The 26,002-nt window shown below is 30.5% G+C and overlaps 3 protein-coding genes across 7 annotated transcripts; 2 read left to right on the plus strand and 1 right to left on the minus strand.

The window, feature by feature from the left end:
* Window positions 1-4,693: 4,693 nt before the first annotated feature.
* Window positions 4,694-7,384, plus strand: LOC126666750 (non-specific lipid transfer protein GPI-anchored 3-like). Its single transcript, XM_050359611.2, has 3 exons — window positions 4,694-5,572; window positions 6,187-6,240; window positions 7,196-7,384. Exons 1-3 carry the CDS (start codon window positions 5,248-5,250, stop codon window positions 7,303-7,305), a joined length of 489 nt encoding a protein of 162 aa, XP_050215568.1. The 5' UTR covers window positions 4,694-5,247; the 3' UTR covers window positions 7,306-7,384.
* A 3,896-nt stretch (window positions 7,385-11,280) lies between these two features.
* LOC126670607 (surfeit locus protein 1) lies at window positions 11,281-15,174 on the plus strand. The gene is made up of 6 exons (XM_050364375.2): window positions 11,281-11,530; window positions 11,621-11,736; window positions 12,459-12,697; window positions 13,504-13,678; window positions 13,760-14,043; window positions 14,645-15,174. The coding sequence occupies exons 1-6, from the start codon at window positions 11,371-11,373 to the stop codon at window positions 14,703-14,705; spliced, it is 1,035 nt and encodes a 344-aa protein (XP_050220332.1). The 5' UTR covers window positions 11,281-11,370; the 3' UTR covers window positions 14,706-15,174.
* A 648-nt stretch (window positions 15,175-15,822) lies between these two features.
* On the minus strand, window positions 15,823-25,539 carry LOC126667489 (uncharacterized). Of its 5 annotated transcripts, none has more exons than XM_050360469.2 (11): window positions 24,886-25,536; window positions 24,531-24,788; window positions 21,760-22,002; window positions 21,446-21,595; window positions 19,966-21,251; window positions 19,021-19,094; window positions 18,810-18,891; window positions 18,610-18,735; window positions 18,376-18,479; window positions 17,401-17,555; window positions 15,823-16,306 (listed from the first exon to the last, which is right to left on the minus strand). In XM_050360469.2, exons 1-11 carry the CDS (start codon window positions 25,324-25,326, stop codon window positions 16,061-16,063), a joined length of 3,165 nt encoding a protein of 1,054 aa, XP_050216426.1. In that variant the 5' UTR covers window positions 25,327-25,536; the 3' UTR covers window positions 15,823-16,060. The 5 variants fall into 5 exon arrangements, 3 of the variants coding, with proteins under 3 accessions (XP_050216426.1, XP_050216428.1, XP_050216430.1); XR_008790082.1 differs by lacking the exon at window positions 15,823-16,306 and adding an exon at window positions 17,680-17,889 and having other exon boundaries at window positions 17,486-17,555; window positions 18,376-18,469; window positions 24,886-25,539; XR_008790081.1 differs by lacking the exon at window positions 15,823-16,306 and adding an exon at window positions 17,680-17,889 and having other exon boundaries at window positions 17,487-17,555; window positions 24,886-25,539.
* Between the last annotated feature and the right edge of the window lie 463 nt (window positions 25,540-26,002).

Genomic DNA, 26,002 nt, shown 5'->3' on the forward strand with positions numbered 1-26,002 from the left:
TTGGGGTAAATTTCGTCACAACATTATTGACACTTGCATTACCAATTACCTATCTTATAGGAAAGCTTATTGATTTTTTTCTTGAGGAATTATTGAATTTGCTATATTCTATACTTTAATATCAGTTACTTTTGCCAATTTATAATCAGAAAAAAAAATTATATGAAATAGAGAAATGCAGGTGAGGATTCATCAAATATCAATATTAAAATCAACTAAATGCCCAAGTATGAAATTTATCAAATTAACATATATATATATATATTGGGTTTCTTTTATGTTAATAGGAAATCTAATCAAGTAGCTCATTTTCTAGCTAGAAAAGGTTTATGTCATTTTAGTGATGTCTGTACTTAGAGGGGTTCTGTCCTCCAAGATGTTCAACAATATATATTGGCTAATCTTTCACCTGTAAACTTTTAATGATATTGTTTTGTTACAAAAAATAAATATAGACCGTTTATTGTTTATGGTTACTATTATAGAGTAAAATTTTGATATATATATATATATATATATATAACAGTTTATATTTTTCAGCATAGAATAACAGTCTACAGTTACCAAGCTGATATCATTATACAGCTTTTGAAAGAATTCACTACAACTTTTGAATCAAAACGGATTCGAAAAGGAGTTAAATTATCTTTTATTGCCAATGTAATGCCATTTCTAATTGGCAATGTAATGCCATTTCTAATCGCAATATAAGCTGTCTATTATAACATTGCAAAGATGTGACTTTTTTTATTTTATTTTTGATAAGATTTTATTAGAATATTAATATGTAATTAATAAATTTAAGTTTAATAATTTTAAACAAATAAATTAATATCAGACTCTTCATAAAAATGAGCTACAATTTAATAATTTTCAATATTTTTTAAAATTTATAAAACATGACCTTTTATTTTCAAATAAATTTTAGAGGATCATTCAATTTTTAGTACAAAAATAACTTCTCTTCAGAAAGTAATAAGCAGCTCCCTAGCACCCACCCTTGTATAGGACAAAGCTTTCAAAGTCCCAAAAATCCCCAAAAGTCTTTGTAATTGCACCCCATTTTTCTAGTGAGGGCCTAGGCCTCTCAATTATAAAGTTTTGGCTGAACGAAATTCAGCCCCTATAATTAGGCACTTTATGTTGAAAGTGTGACCCTATTCATTAAATAAAAATAATTAATCATTAAATATTATTTAATACTCCTTCGTTTTTATAGCAAAATAAATCATATTTTGTGTGTTTTACTAAAAATATTATTATACTTTCTTAGCATAATTTATCTTCTATTTGATCTTAATGATTAAATACATTTTATAAGATTGTTCATAATATGTATAATTTTAAAGTAGGATTGATAAGGACGAAATTTACTTGAGGGCTTAGCCATTCTCATTGTATATGAAGTTAGGGATTCGACCCGAGTCTTCACAAGTAATGGCTTTGTCTAAAATGAAAAAAAAATTATTATATATAAGAGCATCCATAATACAATGTTAACTTATAAAACATAAGGTGTTATACTCATTATTAAATTTAGCATACACTATATTCTGTATTAAATTTAGAATTCACCATAGCATATGCTAAATTTCAACAACCAATTAAAATTTATTATTAATAATGATTTGTTTACTATTATTTCTTTTTGCATTATTTATTTAAATTGGATTAAATTTTACTGCGATTACCGAACAATACCTTTTGTACATAATAATTACCATCATTTAATTACAATAAGAGGTTCCTATAACAATTAAGCTGATAATTATTTAGGTGGCAACAAAAATATTAGACAGCCACATTAATATGACAAATTGAACGACTGTAGCCGTTCTATAAAAAATTTATAGTTGAATAACCGTACAATATAACTGCTTTAAATTATTAATAAAGTCGAAGTTTAACTGTCAAAAAAAAAAGTAACCGTACAAAACTCTAATCCGATACAAATATTAAATTTTATAAAATTCTCAAATTACAATTATTATTCAATAATATATATGTGATTTTTTTTTGAAATAATATATATATATATGTGTGATTTATAGCTATTAATAAATGAGAAAGATAAAAACATTACTAAAAAGTAGTTTTATTTGCATAAAATTCTATAATTTCACTTTTTTAGAAAAATTGTATTAAATTTTTTAGGCCTAATCACTCAAAAAACCCTCACCTTTAAACTTTTTTTCAATTCCACCCCGACGTTGAAAATTTGTCAATTTTACCCACTTTTGAATTTTCCGTTTTCAATTGTACCTCAATATTTTAATTTTTGTTAATTTTTTTACTTAAATGATGAAATCATTCAATTAATTAAGTCTAAACATGAAATTAAATTCCTTTTATTCAAAAAAGTACAAATAAATCCTTATTTTTAAAAACTAACTAAAAACCATAATCAAATTAACACTAATTTAAATTCTTAATTAATTTAACTAAATTTAAATAAATTTTAAAAATACACAATCAATATATGCGAGACATGGAGAATGTTTTAAACAAATTTCCGAACGCAAAAGACGTTAATTTAATTTCTCAGGGTACAATTGAAACACAAAAATGCAAATTAGGGTAAAATTGACAAATTTTCAACGTCAGGGTATGATTGAAAAGGGGCTAAAAGGTCGGGGTTTTTTAAGACATTAGGCCAATTTTTTAAAATATCAGCCATTTTTTTAAATTTGAGACGGTGAGAGACGTTCATTTTGATTATTTTTGAAAGATCAGGGTTGTTTTGCAATAAAATATATTGTAAGGTTTAATTTATCAATTATATGAATACTAATTGGGTACTCTGTACTTTCTCCTCTATATAATCTCTGAATGTTTCAGCTATCTGTACATTCAAATACAAGAGCTTGAAATCAAGATCATAGAGAGCAGTGAGATGTGGAATAACGATGATGTCGCCGAAATTAATTCAGCAAGTGGAACTTCATTTAGAGTTAAAAAAAACAAAGCAGACGCCGCAGCCGCAGCCGCCGCAGCCGCCGAAGCCGAAGCCGTCGCCGAAGCAGCAGCGGCCGCAGCGGCCGCAGCCCGAGCAGATGCTCAGCGAAGAAAGTACACAGCCAGGCCACGAAATTTCAACCCAAAAGAATAAGTAATGTTCTGTGGCGGTTGGAGGTTGGAGGTTCAAATACTTATCAAAGTAACTAAACTTTTAAGTTATTTTAAACTAAATATCAAATTTTAATCTATCTTCTTTAAGATCACTGAATTTTAATTTTTGTTTCATGAAGATTTTCGATCCTATTTTGATTATGTGACCATCTAAATATTTATCATGTCGATAAACGTTATAAAATTATATATTTCGTTTAGAAATGAGTCATTTCATCAAAATTATATTGAGATATCTTTTTAAAACAAAAACTAAAATTTAATAATTTTAAAAAATAATTTAAAAATTTGATATTTTTTAAAAATTATTTAAAAGTTCTGCAACCTTTAACCCGGCTTTTGTTTCTGAAAATATTGCATAATAAATTATGTTTCCTCCTTTATATATTTTGTTATCCTCCCTTGTATTTATAGCGATATGCTATATGTGGAATATATTATATCTTTGGTATATCAAATTTGTGATCTTGAACTTTAGACTAATAAAAAGGTTATTTAACTGCTACATAAACTCATTAAAAGCTTTTTTTTTTAATAATTCATTATTCAGTTATACTATCCGTTTTCTATTTAATGTTCTGTTACAAACGGAAATTTTGAGCATGTTGTTAGTCGACATTTAGTGATTAACAATTCAGACGTAGTAAACGGCAACAAATTGTATTTTGAATTTTTATTGATCTAATTATTTATTCAAATTATTTTATTTTGTGGGCCGATATATTTTCAATTTTAAAAAAAGATCTATATATTTTATATTTTTATTTATATAGTCATTTTTTAAATTTTGATGGCGTGATTAACTTTGCCAACATGTCAAGTTAGATGAATATTTAAATTTATTCTCATGTGCGATTTTTGTTGAATGTAATGCACACTTTTCTTCGTCCCAGAAAGAACCTTAAATTTTAAAATAAATTAAATATAAGGTCTAAGACATATCTAAGGAATGATCATATAAATAAAATTTTAAAAATAACACATAAGTTATATTTCAAATGATATAAACGTTGTGCTGCTATATATTACGTTGTGTGTTCAATCCCTCAACGCTCTCCTTATTCAATTATCAAACAAAAAATTTATAATAAAAGAACTTTAAGTTTGACCTTGTTCAGATTACTACTATGAGAACCTTTTTCGATGTGTGTTTTAATTTAGAGTAGTGCTATATAATTCTCTTTTTTAACCCACTTTTTTTAATGATTTAATCACTAAAAAATATCTAACCTTTGCGAATTGTGTCAGTTATTGACAAATCTTTTAAAATTATCAGATTTAGCCAATTTTGCAATATTCATTTTTTTCCGGCCATTTTTGAATCGAACTAAAATTATTACCCCTATGGCATCCATATCACTTCCAACTGAGCAAAATTAGTTGACATGTTAAAATCTCAAACCACTAACCCAAATTAACCAAATCAAATAGTAAATCAAACCAAATCAAATTAAATCAAATCAATTATTAATTAATTATTAAAATTCATATCTTAATTATCTCAATATTATAATATAAAAAAATCATTGCCAACTCTGACGTATATTCAGAATAAATAATAGTATTTCTTAATTAATAAATTAATATACATAAAATATTAATTAATTTTATTAAATATAAGTACATTTTTAAAAATTATTTTTTAAAAAAATCTGTTCGTCTTTCCCGTGACGAACCCGCTTCGGATTCACAACCAGATCTGGTTCGTCTTTCTTCCTCCATTGAAAACGAACTCGTTTACCATGGGGGATTACGAACCAGATATGGTTCGTCTCACATTAATACTAATAATAATAAAAAAAAACAAGACCATATAATAATTTCTTTGGAATGATGACTAGGATATGCATGTATATATATGGAGAGTATATCATCTTACGATTTAGTTTCCATATTTAGGAAAACTAAACCCTAAAATGAAGAAAATAAGTTAACAAATAAGTAAACTAATTCACCTAATGCATAACGCCGAAAACAATTCAAAATTCGTTGGTCAAATCGGATATATAGCTGAATCAAAACAGCTCATAATTCTTCATAAAACAAATATTAAATTCTCTATAAATAATAATCATAACTAAAACTTTTCTCATAAATAACCTCTTGAGTTGATCATCAATGGCGTCCAAATCCATTTCAAATCTCTTCATCTTCATTTTATTACAGTCTGCATGTGTTTTTCTAGGGTTTTCTGTAAACACGTCAGATCCAAAGGCATGCGTGCAAAAATTGATGCCTTGCCAACCCTATTTGCACGCGCCGGCGAACGCGCCGGCGACGTGTTGCCTGCCGTTAAAAGAGATGGTGGTGGATGAAATAGCATGCCTGTGTAGTGTGATGAATAACCCTGCACTTATGAAGACTTTTAATGTCACCGAGGAAGACACCATGAAACTTGCTAAGGCTTGTGGTGCAAAGGCTGACCTCTCACTCTGCAAGACTTGTATGTTTTTTTAATCTTCTTTTTTAAAAAAATTATTTTGAATTAAATTATTGTTTTTTTCTGAAATTATAAATAAGAAAAAAAATGGTATGCGTATATTGCGCTGAAACGGATACGAAAACGAACACTGAAATATGATTTTTTTCCAAAATGTGTAAATAATAAAAATATAATATATTAAAAATTATAGTATTATAAATAAATTTTATTATTACTGTTACACTTAATCGAATTATATATTTTTTGTCTTTGGAAAGAATTAAGAGTTTTTTTTATCATGAAAGAATTAAGAGTTTTATTTGTGTGTTATGAGTACAAATAACAAAGATGACGTGGTAGACTGAGTCTACATAAGAATTTCTTTAAAATGTGATGGTAATTACTTTTAAGAAATTTTTAGAAAACGGGTTTCTTTTTAAGAAATAAGTATCTAATTTTTATTATTTATAAAAGCGGATAAGAGATCTAGAATTTCCGAAATGAGAAAATGCACCTTTATAAAGGTTTTTGTGCATCATAAGTTACAGCTTACAACTATTTTTATTAATTGAATTGATATATCATTACTAATTTGCTAATTCTAATTAATTCTGCTTCAATATTTGACAATGTAGCACCTTCGCCAACCAGTCCTTCAGTTCCACCTGCTGCAAATTCTTCTACTAACAGTAAGTTTTTCTTAATTTTGTTAACTAAGCTCAATTTATAACTTCAGTTTTACTACAATTTTTTTTTTAATAATTGAAGAGAAATAGTATTTGCGGGGAAAATTAAACCCATAGGCCATAACTAACAAATTGCAGCCATTTGAACTATAATTCATTGGTTTTCATTTTTAGGGTTATTAGCCAAAATGGTATCTAACCTTTGCACCTTGTATCAAAATGGTACCCAACTTTTAATTTGTATCAAAATGGTACCTAACCTTCTAATGTTTGTATCAAAATGGTTTTTTTAACATTTTCCAGTCACTTTTGATGACGTGGCAACCGGAAAAATAATTTTTTTATTGATGTAAAATAAGAGTTCGTTTTAATTTTTTAAATTATATAAAATCTTATTTGTCATGGGATGTGGCAAAAATATAAAAAATTAGTTTTCCGGTTGCCACGCCATCAAAAGTGACCGGAAATTGTTTACAAAACCATTTTGATACAAACATTAGAAGGTTGGGTACCATTTTGATATAAATTAAAGGTTGGGTACCATTCTGATACAAGGTGCGAAGGTTGAGTACCATTTTGGCTAATAACCCTCATTTTCACTACTGGTTTTACAGAAAAAGAGACTATATATTTATACATTTTACATATTAATTACTTTAATTATATTAAAAATAATTGGTTAAAAGTACCTCTAGTAAATTTTTAAGTGCTTCACATTTTATAATACGGATCAGTAATGAGACAGCATGAACCAGTCAGAATTAACTGGAGATGCAACCTTTTTTTATTTTTGAAGTTTTTATTTTGATTTCCGTCATGTTTGGTATAAAAAAATTGTTGATTAAAATTTTGACCCTTACAATTCCCCCCTAATACTATTTTCTGGTTACGCCACTGTACTGAGTAATTCAATGTCTATTTTTGTGAAATTAAGATTAATTATTGTTTGCTAATTCAGGTTCTACTCCAGCTAAGAAAAATGCAGGGAATAGAATGCAGGATGTGGAGAAATTTAGTTTGATAATTGCTTTCTTTGTAGGCTGCAGTTTACTGGTATTACCAGCTTAGTCAATTACATAATCAGAGTAGAACAATTTTAGTACTTATTTGGCTGCAAAAATAATTAATTGAATCCTTAACTTTCAAATATTGTGCATTTGTGTCTACTATCTCTTAGTGAATGTATTGAATTAACTCTTCTTTGGAAGAAAAAAAATTGTACTGATTGCTTATCTCCAATCCCAACACTCTACTCTTTTTTTATTTTTATTATCAAGCATGAAAAATTCTTAAGTAGAACGAGTCCACTACGTCTTTCATAGAATAAACCAATTACATTACAACACCTTATTAAAATGATAGCAAAATTATAATATCATCATTGAAATATGCTCGAGTTAATATCAAAATTGGAGTTCAAATTAAAGAAAATTATAAGAAATATAAATAATTAATTTTATATGTTGGTTGGAATGAAATTAGTTTCCATAGAGGAACAAGGATAAACAATTCATATTAAAAGAAATATGTTTCTAATTTTTAGAAATTTTTTCTACCATATCCTTCTTCTGTCTTATAAAAATAGACAATTTATTATAAATTTCTTTCTTACAAATCAATAAAATTTTAAATACAACCAAAATTCTCGATTTACTTTAATTTTTAATAGTATCAAAACAATTATTCTTTATACAAGACCAAAACAATTCTTAGAGCATCCACAATGTAATGCTAAATTGACGTGCTAATGCTATAATTTAGCACTGAGTGATTAAATCCAACTTCAATACAGTGCTATATTTCGTGCTAAATTTAGCATATGTTATATCCTATGTTAAATTTAGCATGTACTATAGCATATGCTAAATTTCAATAACCAATCAAAATTCACTTTTATTTATGATTTTATTATTACTTTCTTTTTACTATTTATTTTTTTCTTTCATTTTAAATGTTATATTTTTTTACGATCTCAATTGATTAAACTTTTAATTATAGGACACCAGCCCGCATATTAAAATAATATATACAATATTTTATTTTTTTATTATTCATCAATTCACTTAATAATTCTATTTAAAAGAGCTCATTATTTTATCAAATAAAAAACAAAAATTATTATTCCATATTGCTGAGCCGAAGGCCAACACTTCCGTACATGATCGTAGTATATTTTAAAAAATTTATAAAATATATGATTGAATTTTTTTTATAACATAATAAAAAAATTAATAAATAATTATCATATTAAGCAACTATAACACTTTTTTTAATATTTTGCATTGGAGATGAATTTAGAAAGTTATGCTAAATGTAGCATTTTGTCAATTTTTCATGCTAAATTTAGTATAAAAAATGGCACTGCATTGTGGATGTTCTTAGAGTTTATAATAAATGTCTAATCATAGTCACATCACATGGTAAACAAACTAATTTTAAAAATAATAATTTAATGTTTAAAATAAAGCGAATTCTAAACAGATTGCACGGTTAAATGAATTGAATAAATTAAAACAGTCTAAATTAAATTAAGTTAATCTACATAATTTATTATATAAAATGAATTATATAGATTAAAAGAGTCTAAATTAAATTAAGTTACTCTATAGAATTTAAAAATAATAATTAAATATTACTGATCAGTTTTTTTTCCTAATCAGCTCCTCCTCTGAAGATACAAAACTTCCCCCGTGCCACATTTTGTGGACACCAAGTATTCTAGAGAGAGAAAGTCCAATTTTCTTCGATTTCAAGCGCAAAGAACAATGATATTTGGCTTCTTAGCTTGTTTCTTTTAATATTTTATTATTTGTTTGAATAAATTGCTCCATTTTTTGGAGTTTTGGTGTGTTTTATTAGTAGTTTATGTAAATCCTTGGTTTGTTCAAGATTTTTAAAATTCTTCACACTGGAATTCATCTTATTTTTAATCACCTGTTAAATATTATAGATTGATATAGGGTTTCAGTTGTTTTTTATTTTTTATATTTGATCTACAATGTACTTTGACAGTAGGATTATAATCTATTAATCTATCAATATTACTATCTTTTGATTAAAAAAAAACTCCTCCTCTTCGTCCCAAAAAATAGATAAATTTAATATTTTAAATGTCCAATAATTTCAATCTCTTATATATATTTTCTAAGTAGTCATTTTGTTCATTAATTACATGAATTAAAAAGATAATAATAAAATTAATTATTCTTTATTAACTTTTCATTATATCATTACTTTAATTATTTAAATAATTTTCAATATTACTACTTTTTGTTTAAAAAAACAATTTTAATTCTTTTATAATTTGAATAATGTTTTTTAAAGTGGAAAGACAAAAAAACAAAAATGTACAAAATCGCCCAATAAAATATGAAAAATAAAGATGTAGGAGCATATGAATAGAAAAAGCTGCAGATTATTAAAAAGAAATTGCAGCCATATTCATCTCGCAATATTAATATAGGCAACTAAAAGGACTGTTTTCGCTATTAAATTTAGCCAACCAGTGACGATTTGCCCTTCATTTTTCATTTTATTTTCTCTGACGATGAGGAAATCGAAAAAAAAATAGTGAAAATATAAGAAATTTAGAATGAAAAAAAAATTGGAGGATTAAATTGAAAGAAGCAGAAGTAATGGAGATGTGGAGGAGAGTTTAGAATATATAGGGGAAGACATTTGAGTAGAAGTCTGAAACCCTAGTTTTTAATTATTATGGTCCTGTGGGCTTGGGCTTATACAACCTGCTCTTTTCAAATCTTGGCCTGCCCAGCTTCATAACTTTTTTGGAGGAAATTACGTCATGTTTTAGAAAAATTATTACACACAACTGTCGCGCTATGTCATCCATGTAACAAACCGATAGTTAAGTTAATGATAAAAAATCAAGCAATAATTAAAATATAATATATCGCAAATGCTTATTGACTCGTTATAAGTATGACATGACACAACTAATGCATGAGATAAACACTCTTTTATCTTTAAAGAAAAAAAACATAAATTACGCCATGTATCTTTAATTTTAAAAAATATATTAAAAAGTACATTTTGATTTGTTTTTTTATTATAAAAATATACTCTATTTACAACCTACCCAAAATTTACCAATGATTAACCTAAAATATATTTTAAAAGAAGCATATTAAATAAAAAAACTAAAATATAAATTACAAGCAGACATATAGTACATAAATACTAAAAACACGATTAAATATTTACAAAGATACAAATAATTATAAAATTATGATACAAATAATTATAAAAATATTAAACAAAACGATTGTTATGATATAGTATACATTTCGTATATAACCCAAATAATAACGTATTTTTTAAACGTTGTATATACTAATAATATATAATTCGTATATAGTACGCACGATATATTATTTTCAAAAAATAATTAAAAAATACTACAACAAATGCCATTTACAAAACAGCAAATATTGACGATCAAGAATTAGAATTTAAAAATCTAAATTATAAATCATATAGAATAAACTCTATATCTATACATATAATAACAAATTTATTTTATAATTTTTATATTTTCAAAAATATAATTGATAATTTTAAATCTGATTTTATAGTGAGGGTTTCAAGGAAGGTTGAGCGACATCGACGAGAAGGGATGACAAGTGGCAATAGTGTGATAGTGATGGTGGCGGTGTGGTTTGAAAGATGAAGATTGGCGGTGATCGTAATATTAAAAAAGAAAGAACAAAAAGTTAAAAGAATAGAGATAATTTTAACATGAATAAAAAAAATTATAAATATAAAAAAATAGTTAATATTTTTATAAAAATTAAAATTAAATTTGTAAAAACAAAACCAAAATAGTATTTTTATAATTATTTTATAATTTTATAATATAGAATATAAATTTTCCCAAATTTAATGCACGAACCGGACTTGGATAATAAAACTAAATCTCGAATCCGAATCGGACCGGACCGGACGCAAACGACATTAATGATAGTTAAGCCCGGCTAAGTCCGGCCCGAGCCCGTACCATAAACAAGTGTAGTTTCTTTGTTTCTTCACCTTGTAGAATCTAAACCCCATAAACCCTCTCATATGTAGAAGAATCAGAACTCCAACAACGAAAAACCCAAATGAAAGTCTAAAAAGATGACATCTTTAGCTTCCATCTCTAAATCCTTAACAAGGGTTGGTTCAGTTGGTGTTAATGGTGGTTGTAAAAACCATTTATTAGCTCCTTATTATTCATATGCCTTATATTCTACCTCATCAGCCTTTGCAACCCCTCAAACCAATCCCCAATCTCAAGGTCTGTTCATTTTTCTCATACTTTTAATTTCTCTATCTTTTTTGTGCTTTGATCATATCAGATAGAAATTTTTTGATGTTTTTTTTGTAGGTGTTAATGTGGTAGAACAAAAAAGAAGATCAAATTGGACAAAATGGTTACTTTTTGTACCTGGAACTCTCTCTTTTGGCCTTGGAACTTGGCAGATCTTTAGAAGACAGGACAAGGTTCTATGTTACTCCTTAATTAAGTTCTTTTGTAATTGTTAAGTATTTCAATTATGCGTGTTTAGTTATCATTGAGTTTGTTTTTATTTCTTTAGCTTGTTTTTTGGACCTATGAAATCTTGATGACAAGTAATTGATTGAAAGTTTTTTTCTTTTATGTGAGTGTGATCTATTACTGATTTGGTTTAATCAAGATTTTGAATGTTTCATGTTGTTTAGAGACGGTATAAATGGAACGTTAAGCTGGATGGATATGCTTATAAGTTACACTGGGTTTCCGTTATATAGCTGAGAAAGTTGAAAATTATAAAGGTTTTGTTAAACTAAGAGTTAAAGTTACATGCTTTGATCTGTACATTGTTATCAGATAATGTCTAAGGTTTATTAGAGTCAACTAGCAGATCTAGTATTCTTGTTTCTTACTTTAGTTTAATTGAGATAGTTATTTAGGAACTTTTGATCTCACTCTAAAAAGTTATAGCTAGAACAATATGTTGTTGAAAGGATCTCACTCTACAGTTTATCTCCCGTTGTCATATTTGAGGCTATCTTGCTCGTAATCATGTAAAAGCACCAGATATTATATGTTCATAGATCCAGTACAAATATGTATCCTCGGAATATTTTCATGCAATGTTCTGTCTATTAATTGAAATTTTGAAGTATTAGAATACTAGTAGCTATTAACAGATAACTCACAGATAAAATGCATGTTTATGCAGATCAAAATGCTAGATTTTAGACAGAAGAGATTGGAATTAGAGCCGATGAAGTTTAATGAAGTATCCCCATCAAGTGAACAATTGGACACTTTGGAGTTCAGAAGGGTTGCTTGCAAAGGTGTTTTTGATGAGAAGAGGTCAATCTTTGTGGGTCCCCGTTCTAGAAGTATATCTGGAGTGACCGAAAATGGCTACTATGTCATTACACCCCTTATGCCAATCCCCAACGATCCTGAGAGGTAAGCATAGAAGGATTTATTGTAGCTTAGGTTGAAAGTTCCATCGAAATTTAAGTATTTTATTATGGAATTTCTTAACTCCTTTGAGGCACATTAGGCTGATATAAACATGTTATATCTGTTAAATTTTTTAAAGGAATGTTTCTAATTCGTAAAGAATTTCTTTTATAGATTTGTTTGCTTAGGTTTGATTAGAATCACCTTAAGTATTTATATTTTATTTTGTTGGCTAGTTTTGAGTAGAAGAACATTTTATTAAATATGGATGCTTTTCTTGATGAACTATTAATATTTCTCAAGATATGAAGCATTTCTTCTTGAAGACGATGAAAAAATGCAGCACATTGCCAGTTACTTTAGCAGGCATTATTGATCCATAGGTTAATGAATCATTATCCCACAAAAAACCTTTCAATTTAGCAAACAGGGGTGGCAATGGAATTGAAAAAGAAAACAGATTGAAGAAGTATCTAACGTGTTAATAATTTACTTATTGGCTCGCGGTTCATTGCTGTGCTTACACACTAGGCTACCCTACTCCGAAAGCTCCGCGGGACCACCTACTGTCCAAGTGGCATTAATTGTGAAGTGAAATTTTGCTTAAATGGTGGAACTGGCAAGTATATTGAATAATGCAAATTCAATAATGTAGTTAAATAGTTTATGAATCTGGCTTATTATCTAACCTACAACCAAAAATTGGCCATTACTGATTTTACAATAGTCATTTGGACTATTTAATTGGAAACTAATGGATTTGAAAAAAAATAAAAATTGGAAACTAATGGTGGGTAGTTTTCTTTCAGTGTGCAGGCACCAATTCTTGTCGGCAGAGGATGGGTCCCTCGTATTTGGAAGCAAAGATCCTTGGAAATGTCACATGATGACGAACAGCCTTCAGATGCATCATACTTGTCTGCCCAGGAGAGTAAACGAACCTCATGGTGGAGATTTTGGACCAAGAACCCAAAAGTTATACAGGTGTTCATATTTACTAAACGTCCCTGGTTATTGTAGCCAAGTAGTTTAAGAAATAAAAAGCTTTTATTTTGCAATTTACAGGAGCAAATCCCGTCTATCATTTCTGTTGAGGTTGTTGGTGTGATTCGAGGAAGCGAAAAGCCTAGCATTTTTGTTCCAGAAAATGATCCAAGGTCTGGCCAATGGTTTTATGTTGATGTTCCTGCAATTGCCCGTGCTTGTGAACTCCCTGAAAATACCATCTATGTGGAAGACATCAATGAAAATATTAATTCAGCGTGTCCATACCCTCTTCCAAAGGATGTTAATACGTTGATACGCAGTTCAGTCATGCCACAAGACCATCTAAATTATACAATGACATGGTATGCTACATCAGTCTCTTGATATATATATGTAGATAATTGCAGTTTCTTTATTGGCGGCTCCTTGCACAGTATATTTTAAACTCCCGAGTGTAGGAACATTTCTTGACGTAAAAGTCATATATTGCATTGAGACTCCAGAATAGAATTAGGAAAACATGGTTTTATGTAACGTTTTAGCACTAATCTGACAATTCTTAGGTTCATCCTAAAATGATAAGATATCACAAGATGACCATGAGGTTATATTGCATGGGAACTTGTCGAGACCTTTGTTTCAGTGTTTCGTTTCCATTTATGAAAATGCTTCTGAAACTCAAAAACCTTATATTCACAACCTATTATTGTAAAATATTTGGCTTCACCGATTTCCTTCAGCGTTTTCTGTATCACCCTCTCCTTTTCCATGCAATATAGCTCTTAGGTGCTGAGTTCTAGTTTACTTAACATATGATCCGCGATTCCCTGCCATCAATCTGAAGGCATTAACAAAGTTTCAGATTGTACAATTCTTGTCGCATAGCATTCTGGACCTTCTCCAAATCGGTAAGATTCAGATGTTTAATAGTTTTTCATTTTTAAATTGGTTGGACTTTGGCAGGTATTCTCTATCTGCAGCTGTCACATTTATGGCAATCAAGAGGCTAAGGCCACAGAGATAGCATAGCAAGGATGCAGGAAAAGAAATGTACATTTACTCAATTTTTTGCGAGATCTAAGGAGCCAGAAGATATTTTAATGCATCGATCGCATTAACTGAACGGAACTTCATTTATTTGGTCTATTTATCGAGGAATGATTTCCTGACAACTTTTGACGTTGCTGGTAAATCGAGCTTAATGACAAATATTGTGTTAAGCTACGAAAAAAGAACTCAAAGGAGTTTCATTGCTGCTGCAAGTTTGATTTTTTTTTATCATGTTAATGATAAATAATGACTTTTTATATTTCAAATATGATTCCTTTCTCAGTGATGGAGTCAGGATTACTATATTAGGAAAGAGAGAGCATTTTTTGGAACTTGGGGGCCAAATTGCAATAAACATCAATAGTATATTGTGAATCTTTTTAAATTTTTGCCTTGTCTGTACTTGTCTGTAATAAAAAAGAAAGGCCCTTTTTCCATTTTTATTTTTATTTTTCTTCCTCCTCCATGGTCTACGATTTGACTCGCCATTATCAAATGGTGAATGCACATTGATACAACTCATTTCCGAGCCCTCATAATTTAACTTATGTTGATATTGAATTCTCACTTTCACTTATAGAATTTAATTTAATTTTCATTATATTCAGTGAGGGAAGATGTTGACATTGTTAATCCAATATGAAAAAAATTAATAAGTTCAATTTATTAGTTATGTTCTTATAATTTATTTTTAATCAATTAAATTTTGATTATTTTGGTAGAATTCCAAGACTACAATGAGTGCCACATTATTAATTTTTAATGAAAATGGAACTAAACTAACCAGAAGAACTTTTAAGTTGCAAAATTGAAGTTGAGAATTTTTTGACAAAAAAATAATAGAGATCATCAATGAAAATAACCAATCAATTTTACAGAATATATAAGTAATTTAATAAGCTGAGACGTTATATAATATAAAGTGCAATGCAAAGCATATCACAGAATAAATTATTTTTTGTGGACGGAAAGGATTAAATAAAGCTGGATACAATTATCCAAAGTTAAATATAGTATGTCATAAAATCCAGACTTGTATTTTTTTTCTCTTTCATAAACTATAGTGTAAGAATTTGTACACAAAAACTATATTACAAAAAAGAATTTGTACAACCTCATTGTTGTTTCTATTTATAAACTGCAGTGTTAAAATTTGTACACACAAACTATATTACAGAAAAGAATGCAAATCAATGAATCATAATAAGGTAATCTATAAGACTGCCAAACTGAAAAAGCACAAAATCAAAACAAATTATAGAAAAGAAAACGCTGATACGAAAAAGAATGAAATGAATATGAAAGAAGCAAACTATGAAATGACAAGGCTCACGATGCACACGTTATAAGTAGAGGGGACATAGTCGTCTCTGCGTGAATTGCATTCATCAATGCTACAAAATTTGATAGGCTCTTTTCTGAAAACCACTTGAGCTTCCATGTCGAAGAGCCTGGACTTGAACTTTCCTTCTTACTCGTTGCAACCTCTTTGTGTTTTTTGGATGAGATGCCGAACTTTGTTGTAGCACGCTCAACAAATAAGGTTGTGCACAGACTTTCTCCCCTCTCAATGACCTGAAAATGAAATTTCGATCTTAAACAGACATAATCTTCCAACGTTTCATGATTACAGAATCAAGTCGATGACCCAGGAAAGGAGAAGCAAAAAGAGGTTATAGGGAAAATTACTAAAACACACTTCAATTTCTAACTAAGTAAACTTAAATTCAAAGCACCTCATTAGCTCGATATAGAGCTCTGATGTCGGTTCCTAAGGCCATCTAAACCAGCTCTTTTTCGGAAACCAGAGATTAGCAGATCTTTTAACAACTAGTGGAGATAACAAAAGGATAAGGTCTAATGATCTAAAAACCAGAACTTTTGCAACTTCATTGACTCTAATCAAACTTTTAATTGTCAATTTTGACCTGATTTGAAGAATTTCATTTAATTTATAGTCTGATTATAAAATTTGAATGAGAAGAGCATATCTTTACTGACGTGGCTGCTGTATCGGATCCATTTTGGATTTTTGTCCTATGTGAAAATATCTTTAAAGAGCAAAAAAAAAAATAACAATAATTAATCAGTATTTTTGTTTAGATTTTCAACACCATGAAACTATAAATTAATAATTTATTCTGGCATGTCAACCTTGTAAGCAAAAAATACATAACACAGCAGCCACGTAAACAGAAAACACATGCCTCATCTCAATGTTTACAATTGGGTTTATAATTAGAATGAAATTCTTAAAATTTGGCTAAAAGTAATAAAACTATAAAAATTGGTTAAAATTGATGAAAGTCACAAAAATTTAAATTTTCTAAATCACTATGCCAAAAGAAGTCCTTGAATGCGATTTGCAAAAGCAGGTAAAACCTTACTGCAATTTGGGCTGAAGGACATCAAAAGATATTTTGGTGTCAACAGCCTATATCCTGCCTTTTGAAAAAAATTGTAAAACTTCACCATTACAGACATAAAACAATTTTTTTTTTGAAGGACCTTAACGAGGCATTACACTCCGTTTGAGAGAAAAAAGCGAAAGGAAGCCATATCTATCAACTCGCAAGGATCATTTGATAAACAGGAACAAGACATTCAGTCACTAATAAAGGCTGAAATTGGAGAGCATAACTACATACAAGGTTCAAAAGAAAATTTACCAGCTGAGATACTTCACTGATGGAGCAACAAGAATCGAGGAAAAAATATGAGGAAGATGCATCCACTGAAAGAGAGCTGAACAGCTTAAGTTCTTCAGCACACAAAAGCACATACGCGCCACTTACAAACAGTGATCTTGAAAGCCATGATTCCCCTATTCATTAAAGAAGAATTTCAAGTCATGCCGAAATGTGAAAGCACCCAAAGTCGGGATGGTAAGAATAAAAAGAGCACAGAATCAAATGTCAATGGGAGGAATGTCTCAATCAAGTCAATACATGCGTAGCACAAAATCTCCTTTTTGCAGGAAAGATGGTGATGCAGTAGATACTGGAACAGTTTCAAAATCTCTCCTCTTTCCTATATTTTGTCACGCTATTGCATCATCAGTTATTCAAGAAATGCACATTTGAACATTATAACAATTAATCAAACCCAGTGTGATTTACTCATTCAGAAAGAACAGGATTCAGCTCCTCATATTGCACCTGAAATTTATCTTCAAATTTTATTTACAGCACATGAAGAATCTTAATTTGCTTATCTTTGGTAAAACGAGATATGAGTTCCAAATGACCTAGAAATATGCAATGCAAATTCAATTTTTGATAGAGGCACATTAGTATAGGTTTTTTACTAAATTGTAAATCGGGACTGCATGCTAAAATGTTTAACATTTGAATAAAAACACGGGCTATTTCCATAATCAAAAATAACCGTTAATTTGTGGATTTGATAGGTATGGAATGTCATCATTACAATATTTGGCATGTTCGCGAAAACCATTCTAAGTATGCGTCTGTTTCAATTGGGGAAACATCTAAATTGAATTAACCTGCTAAATATCCAACTTTAGTATTTGACCAGAATCTCTTTCAAGTATTTTGACTTCGTGAACTCAAAAAATCTACAAATTCAATTGCAAGTCATTTTTACAATTTTAAGACAATCAAATGAATATTTAAGAAGCATACCTTTATCGACATGGAAAAACAGCACCATGGCATACTGGAATAAACTCATTTTTGAACCTCCACATATTTGTTTCTCAAACAAATCAACCTGCACCTGCTCCAAACTGCCATTTAAATTCCCAAAACCTCAAGCTATCATAACAGAGAAGATAATTATGCAAAAAATAAAATATATAGTAATTAGGTTGAGTTCATAGAATTGCAAACATATTTGAAGTTTATAAAATGAAGTACCTTTTTAACAAACATTTATCATTTGTCGCACATCGACCAAGAACTTGCAGTAAATAAAGTAAATGTCTTGATTTCTCGATGCTCCTTGTTAGAAACAGATAGGTTGCTCCCTTCTCAATGTATACCCTAAGCAATAGTAGAAGATGATTTAGGACAAAAATCACTAAAACGACAGCAAAAAGTACCAAAAAGTCACTAACCTTATGGCCTGAAGTCCTAGACCAATAAAAATTTCTTTAACATCTTCAACCCTGTGCCAACCCAATAAACTTAAAATATTTCCTGCAACATTCATGAAATCAATTTACAAACTTAAGAGCCTGACCAAGAAGAGATTAATAAACTCCACTTAAGCATCAATCAGAAAATAACAAATGTATAGTTTTCCTCAAAATGAATTTCATAGCTTACCAGACCCATCAAACGCTACTCCAATAAGCAATATGTACAACTTGTCTGCACTGCTTAAAAGTAAAACTACTTCTCTGCAAGCAACAAAAAATGAAAGTATATCGTAAAATTATTACAGAGTGTCATCATATCCAACTGCTAAATACTACAACCAAAAACAGAAACTATTTTGTTTGCTCAGGGGAACCTATAAGCAAAGATACAACCAGTACATCAAATCGCCCATATTGAAAGGAAAAAAAAAAGGAAAAAAGTTCAGAAAGTAGCTTTAAACTTCACGCAGAAAGCTCTTATTGATCACAGTTGTCTGTAAAAAAGTGTAAGACAACCCCAAGATCATTAAGTGCAGGCTAAAGACATGTGCAGCTAAACAATATGTTTTCTAACTTTTAGTTTCATATCCATTAAATTTAGACTAGTTGATTGCAAATGAAGTTTAAAAAATGGAATCATACATACCCTTGATGATGATGCTGATACAAGGTCAACCACTGTAAACATGATGCAGAACAGGTATCACATGCATGCAATAATTAAACGTGTTTTGTTATTTAAAACAAAAAAACTTTTATCAGAAACATCAAAAGGGAAAAAGAATGTACAAGATAACTAATTCAAATACATATACAACCCTCCTCCCCAAGGAAAACGAAACATTTTTCTCCTTGGTGATTTGCTAAATCTATAGTTCGTGAAGCACACAGCAAGCCCGCTATGTGCACGGAAGAAAGCAGAAAGCAAATGGAAGTAATATGCATTAGAAGTCATAAAACTGCAGTACATGTTAAGCAATCAGAATTGAATTTAGTTGAGACAAATGCAGGGAGAGAGACAGCATGTGGATTAATATACCATTAGAATTCAGCAGATAAGACTTTAAGGTTTCCAAATAGAATTCAATAATTCTTATAGCATTTATTTTTTCTTTAATGAGAGAAAATTTACCTTTCCTTGTACAAGGATTCCGGCTCAAGTACACAGTCACAACACATATAATGTCTACAAGTCTCGTTAATTCTGGAATCTGCAATATTTGAATTAAAATACTTCGCAATAAAATCATCACAGAGTCTACCAACATTTGCAATTGCTGGAGTTTCAATTCCAATGGTCTGCAACTGCTTTGAATCATTATTATCCACGTGACTTGGTCTTTCAGATGTCTCTATCTTTTTAACCCCATTATCTGATAATGAAATAACTCTTCTTCTTGGTTTCCTTTTACCTTCTGTGCTCTCCAGCCAATCTGCCTCTTGGTCAACAAGATGAACAATTTCACCCCGGTAAGAAATATCAGATAAGTCATGAGACTGCAAACTTAGGAATCTGGTTTTATTGGAGGCTTGTTCAGCACTTAAATCAAACAAAAACCTCTCGTTTTCCTTCACATGATCAAAGCCACATTCCTGGTTATAATTCTTATCATTTAAGTCATCAGTAGACAAGTCTCCTCCAACACTTGAAGTCGAGGATTCAGAATTCTGTGAGTGATTTTCATTTATTGAATTCCTGCAATCACAGAGATCGTCTTCACTAGAGCTGGTATAACTATCAGACGAAGCCACCGAATAGGATTCTGCAGATAATTGCAAAATTTCTTCTACCAAATTGTGGCGACGATGCAAAATGTCCTCCTGATAATGTGGAGGGGACCCAGGGCAGGCAGAGGAGGAAAAGGAATAAGACTCAGTTGTATTATCAATTCCTGTCAGTGGTGATAAGCTTTCATCTTCAACAATCTTACAATCTCCATGGATGGTTAATCCGTCAGGCGAACTATATTTTCTATACTTCAGTCTTGATCCCCCAATGTCAGGTAGAGACATACCTATAAGAGATGAATCAGATTTAACAACGTCGGCACTTGTTTCATCTTCTGTAGGATGAGAACTGTATCTTGAACTTTTCCCATGATACTTCTGGTTTGTCTTGGTCTTCAGATGATTTTCTTTCATATGGTGCAATGTACCCCTACTAAATGTTGCCCCATCCAGTAAATTATCTGATTCATGATCCATCCACTCCTTAAATTCCCTCAGCCAAAGAATAGAATCCTCTTTCTTCATAAGTTCAACTCTATTAATCAAATCAACTATTTCAGCTTCATCATCAGAAATGACATTCTCCTCTTTGCTTTGAATATCATTATCACATGATGCTGATTCCTGGTCAGAAGAAAAGTATGTGCTCTCTTCTTCACTTTCAATTGCAGCAAGTCGTGATACTTTTCTCTGCGTGAGATGACACCACCATCAAGATTGATAACATAACAAAACTGAGTAGCAAAACAAACATAATGTTCCATAGTAAAAGATATTCCTTATGTAAGAAACTAACTTTACCCTAAATAAAAAAATATCAAGCTGTGTCATTATACCAGTCTTATGATAACCTTCCTCAAATATACTCCAGTTGAATTACCTACCCTTTTCCTGATGGTACTCCCCTCTGCTTCAGCACCGTCTTTTGCAGGAGAATAAAATCCAAAGCTGGAAGGTCGTTTCTGTCTGCTGGCAATTATTATTTGCCTCTTCCAGAACTCTCTTTTGCTTATATCTTTGTCATCCAACTTTAACTGATCAGACAAAAGCAGGGAAATTTAGATAAAACTCGTCAATTCAGCAATATTCCAGAATTACAAATGATATCATATTTAAACTTGTCAGCCTATAAAAAATTTATGGATCTTAAAGATGAATTTAGAACTTCAAAAGATATATTATAGATGTCATCACTTACTGTATTTGGGTGCGCGAAATAGCTAAATGCTTGTGCTCGATACCAACCAGCACAGCACAATGGATTTCCTTCCAACCACAAGTTCCTTAGATATGGGAGGTCTGAAAGGAACTCCAGCTCTGAAAAATTGGAAATAATATTGTAGGAAACATCAAGCCCTTCGAGCGACTTCAAATTCTCAAGCCCACATAACGTAGTTAGAGCATTGTTCCGCAAAACAAGTTTAACAAAATTGCAGGAGACCTGCATAGTCCAAGATTATCTTTGTATGGGTCACAAAACTAATTCCTAAAATGAAAAGTGACAAAAGTATTTAAAGTTTCAAACTAGAACTACATATATGCCACATCACAATAAATTTTTTAAACCAATCATCTAGCAGCCAAATTTGTTTTTCATTTTCTGGCAAATATGCTCACCTTCACCTTGTAGCTTTCAAAAAAATAAAAGATTTCCATTTTATATCTAAACATAGAACTCTAGCCCCTTCTTTTTTCATTTTACTCTAACATTTATTTTACTTGCAAATAAATTCATTTCTCATAAGCATGACTAATTTTAAAAGTTTATCAAATAGAATCAGTGAATGAATTTCTAATAAATCAAACACAGTCATATTCATTTACAAGTGAATTCCATAAAATTTATGGAATTTGTTTGAACCAAACACACTATAAGAATTTCTAAATTCAATATCCAAGCAATTCAATTTTAAACATACTTGAACAAATATAATTGAATTAGAACTGACAGCATCTGTTGTCTTTTAATACTAATAGCTTGTGCTTGTGCCTTGATATTTAAGCATAAAACATTGTCTATAACCTGCTAGTTTCACTTCTATTATTGACTATCATATACCAAAAAATCAACATAAACATTTTGCATACGACCTAGTGTTCATTGTAACAAAAGGAGATCAAAATTTCTAGACTATTTTTTTAAATTCACATCATTAATTAATACTTTCAAATCAAAACTATGTTGCTAGAGTCATGAAACTAGGGGTTGAGCGTTTATTCATGGTTAAAATCGAATGGAGTTGACCAAAACCTAATTAACAGATTTAGTAATCTAAATGGAAACTCAAACGCCAAAAAATATGAACAAACTGAATTGGCCTAACCAAATAACTGATATAAAAATAAAACCAAAGCAACCAAGTTTGTCGTTTATTGGTCGGTTTGATTAGCTTAACATAAAGTATAAATAGTTCAATAGTTTTTGTGATTAATTTGTTTACCTAAATTTTTAAATATTTCAACCAAATCGAATTGAAATGACAAAATTAACTTAATCGAATAAAGTTAAAAAAAATAAACATCATGCCTATTGAATAAAATCACACAAGTGTCAAATATATCCTTGATTGGACAATCTCGACAGGTTCTTCTTCGTAAGATAGTTCTTTGTCTATCTCGACCTCTTGCGGTTGAATAATTTGATCAGGATCAGGAATATACTTCCTGAGCATCAACACGTGAAACACTGGGTGAATGTCAAGATTTATAGTTTAGATTACTCAAAGACTCATTTTATTTCTCTTTGTAGCAATTAACCATACTTCTCATATACACTTGTCCCCATCGCAACAATGCCCTATTCCGCCAACATTCATCAAAATGCTTTTCTGTTAGGCTATTATCCAAGTCCTTAAATTTTTATTGTGCCCCTCATCAGTCACTAGTAAACAACACTCACCGCTAGGCTATTCTCTGAGTCACAAAAGAGTGAAAAAATAGTCACTAATTTTAATTGTCATGGGTCTGCTTGCTATGTCATATGTTATATTGAAAACAAGATGATGCTAATACTAGCCAAATGTTGAGTTACAATAGTGCTTGTTACGACTTACCGTAGGGTTCCAAAGGAAAGCCCAATATCAATCCTTGCACATTAGAGGAACTAAATAACAAAGGTTAACATCCGACTCAAAACCACCGTCAGATCAGAAACTCGAGAATTTTAGGTTCTGAAACTTCCATACACGTCCAATTTTCTCTCTTTTTTGTAGAATTAGGAATCTAAGGATCAATTATGATTAGAATTGTCATTTCGGGAATTGGAATTTCGGGAATTGGAATCAAGCTTACACCACCCATGTCTACATCAATAGGCCCTTGACACATTCCAAAAACACACATTCTGTAGTCTATATTTGAAGTTAAAAAAATCATGTATTTTTGAAATGCTTAGAAGTTTCATATAGAAATAAAATTCTGTCACTATTAAATAAGCTAATAAAAAATAATAGACTTGAATATGCAAAGTTGAGGATACCAAAGTATGTTGTAATCTAGATTTGACATCTATGATCATAAAAACTATGAAACTGCTAAAACAGTAGTTTCAAATTGCTTTTTATATCACCTATTTGGCACTACTTTTTTTAACCTCGGCCAAATAGGCTATATGTATCATACAAATTAAGCACAAGTATGCAATTTTCTTTTTGCTCAAATTCCTATTTTTCTAATAGAATCTAACATATCTTAATTATTTATAATAAATCCAACCTCAAAATGGATATTTTTCATCAACGCAGCCTAAATAGATAGCAGAGTCGACTGCATAAAATTCAAGATGCACATCGTATATGGCTATATCAGCAAATTAAATTATCTAAAAACGTATGCATATAGTATACCAACAAAAACGGATGACACTGAATATTAAAATCAAGCAATACAGATTAACCATATAGATCGCAAAGCAGGCAAATAGCAAAAATTAGATCGACTAGGTAAAACATAAACTTCATGAACTAGTACCTCACTAAAGGGAGCAATTGATCTCAACTGATTAAACCCGAGATCCAAGTGCTTCAATTTAGTACACTTGCGTAGATTATCCACTTTTGCAAACTTATTTCTGCTCAAATCAAGAGTTTCAACAGCAGGAAGAAGCTGCAAGGACTCATCCATGAGAACCAATAGATTACAAGCACACGATACAAACGACAATCGATTCCATTGCGGAGAGTTCTTTATCTCAGCTATCCTACTCGCAAACACATGACGTAAAGCATCCTAAAGAGAGCACAGAGACACATCAGAAACCTCGAATTAACCGACAACATAAACCCTAAATGAATCAAAAACACTGAAAAAGATAAAAAAAACTCACAGTAGAATTATGACACGTAAGCTTCTCCAACGTATGCCGTAGCTCAAGCAAACCCTTAGCAGCAGAGGTAGACAAATCGCAGCCTCTAAGTTCCAAAACTTTCAACCTCCCAAACGGAACCAAATTCAACGGCGTAGGATCACGCGACGGGTACGGTAAAACAGAGACGACTTTAAGATTAGTCAGCAGCTTCAAAATCCGCCGAAGCTGCTCAAGCGCGCGGTGGTCGCCGAGGTCGGAGATGTAAGCGCGGAGATAATCAACCGGTGCATTGGACAACAAATTTTCCAGCTCTTGAAACGCTTCGAGCCGTGATTGGACATAGTGAAGACCTACTGGATTCAGTTTCAGCACTATATTACCTTCGATTAACGGACCGGCTTGTGCTTCTACGAATTGTACTAGCTTTTCTAGGTACCGATCGCCGGTTACGACGGCCATCGGTTTGATTTGATTGGAAAATTAGGGTTTGGTTTGGGGGATTAGGAATTGAAAGGCGGTTTGGGTGGAATTGAAGAGAGGAATGAAACCGCCATATTTTTTAATTTTTGTTGAGATTAGATGTGAAATTGGGAAATATTGGGTTTGAAATTTGGATTTGGGGAAGGGTATGAATGTAAAGAAATGATTGGATTGGACATTTTTGGTTTTATTTTATATTTTAAAATTGGAATAGAGCCGTAGATAGGGACAGCCAGAAACACCTGGACAACTGTCAATTTACGAAAACAACCTCTTTATTATTGTTGTAATTCAGCTGCTGGCGGCACTGGCTTAGCGGCGGTGGTTTCAATATGGTTAATACTCCGCTACTCCCGGTGGATTCCGGCCCGGACGTTTATTGTGGATGTGGACCTTAGGGGAACTGTCTTCCATAATCATAACTAGAGACGGGCTTAGAAAGAGCTTATGGTGAACAGTTAGATATTTTATTATTTCGAATTTTTGAAAAAATATGACTATATAAATAAATATTATAGTTTTTTCGTCTTAAAATTTATAGCAGTGTCCACCTTAAAATTTATATTTTATCTATTTTATTATCTTATAAATTTTCGATATAATCTTGTTTATTTTATAAAATATTTTTAGGTCCGCTACTAATTATGACTCTCAT

This window comes from Mercurialis annua, linkage group LG2, assembly GCF_937616625.2.
Source record: "Mercurialis annua linkage group LG2, ddMerAnnu1.2, whole genome shotgun sequence".
NCBI lineage: Eukaryota > Viridiplantae > Streptophyta > Magnoliopsida > Malpighiales > Euphorbiaceae > Mercurialis > Mercurialis annua.

Bases quoted from the DNA above. Each gene is read 5' to 3' on its own strand.
- LOC126666750 (XM_050359611.2), top strand. From the start codon at position 5,248: ATGGCGTCCAAATCCATTTCAAATCTCTTCATCTTCATTTTATTACAG. The intron at 5,573-6,186 runs GTATGTTTTTTT...TTGACAATGTAG, and splicing joins CCTCTCACTCTGCAAGACTT to CACCTTCGCCAACCAGTCCT. The intron at 6,241-7,195 runs GTAAGTTTTTCT...TTGCTAATTCAG, and splicing joins TGCAAATTCTTCTACTAACA to GTTCTACTCCAGCTAAGAAA.
- LOC126670607 (XM_050364375.2), top strand. From the start codon at position 11,371: ATGACATCTTTAGCTTCCATCTCTAAATCCTTAACAAGGGTTGGTTCA. The intron at 11,531-11,620 runs GTCTGTTCATTT...TTTTTTTTGTAG, and splicing joins AACCAATCCCCAATCTCAAG to GTGTTAATGTGGTAGAACAA. The intron at 14,044-14,644 runs GTATGCTACATC...GGACTTTGGCAG, and splicing joins CTAAATTATACAATGACATG to GTATTCTCTATCTGCAGCTG.
- LOC126667489 (XM_050360469.2), bottom strand. From the start codon at position 25,326: ATGGCCGTCGTAACCGGCGATCGGTACCTAGAAAAGCTAGTACAATTC. The intron at 21,252-21,445 runs GTAGGTAATTCA...CATCTCACGCAG, and splicing joins GGAGTACCATCAGGAAAAGG to AGAAAAGTATCACGACTTGC. The intron at 18,480-18,609 runs GTACTTCATTTT...TTTAAATGGCAG, and splicing joins GATAAATGTTTGTTAAAAAG to TTTGGAGCAGGTGCAGGTTG.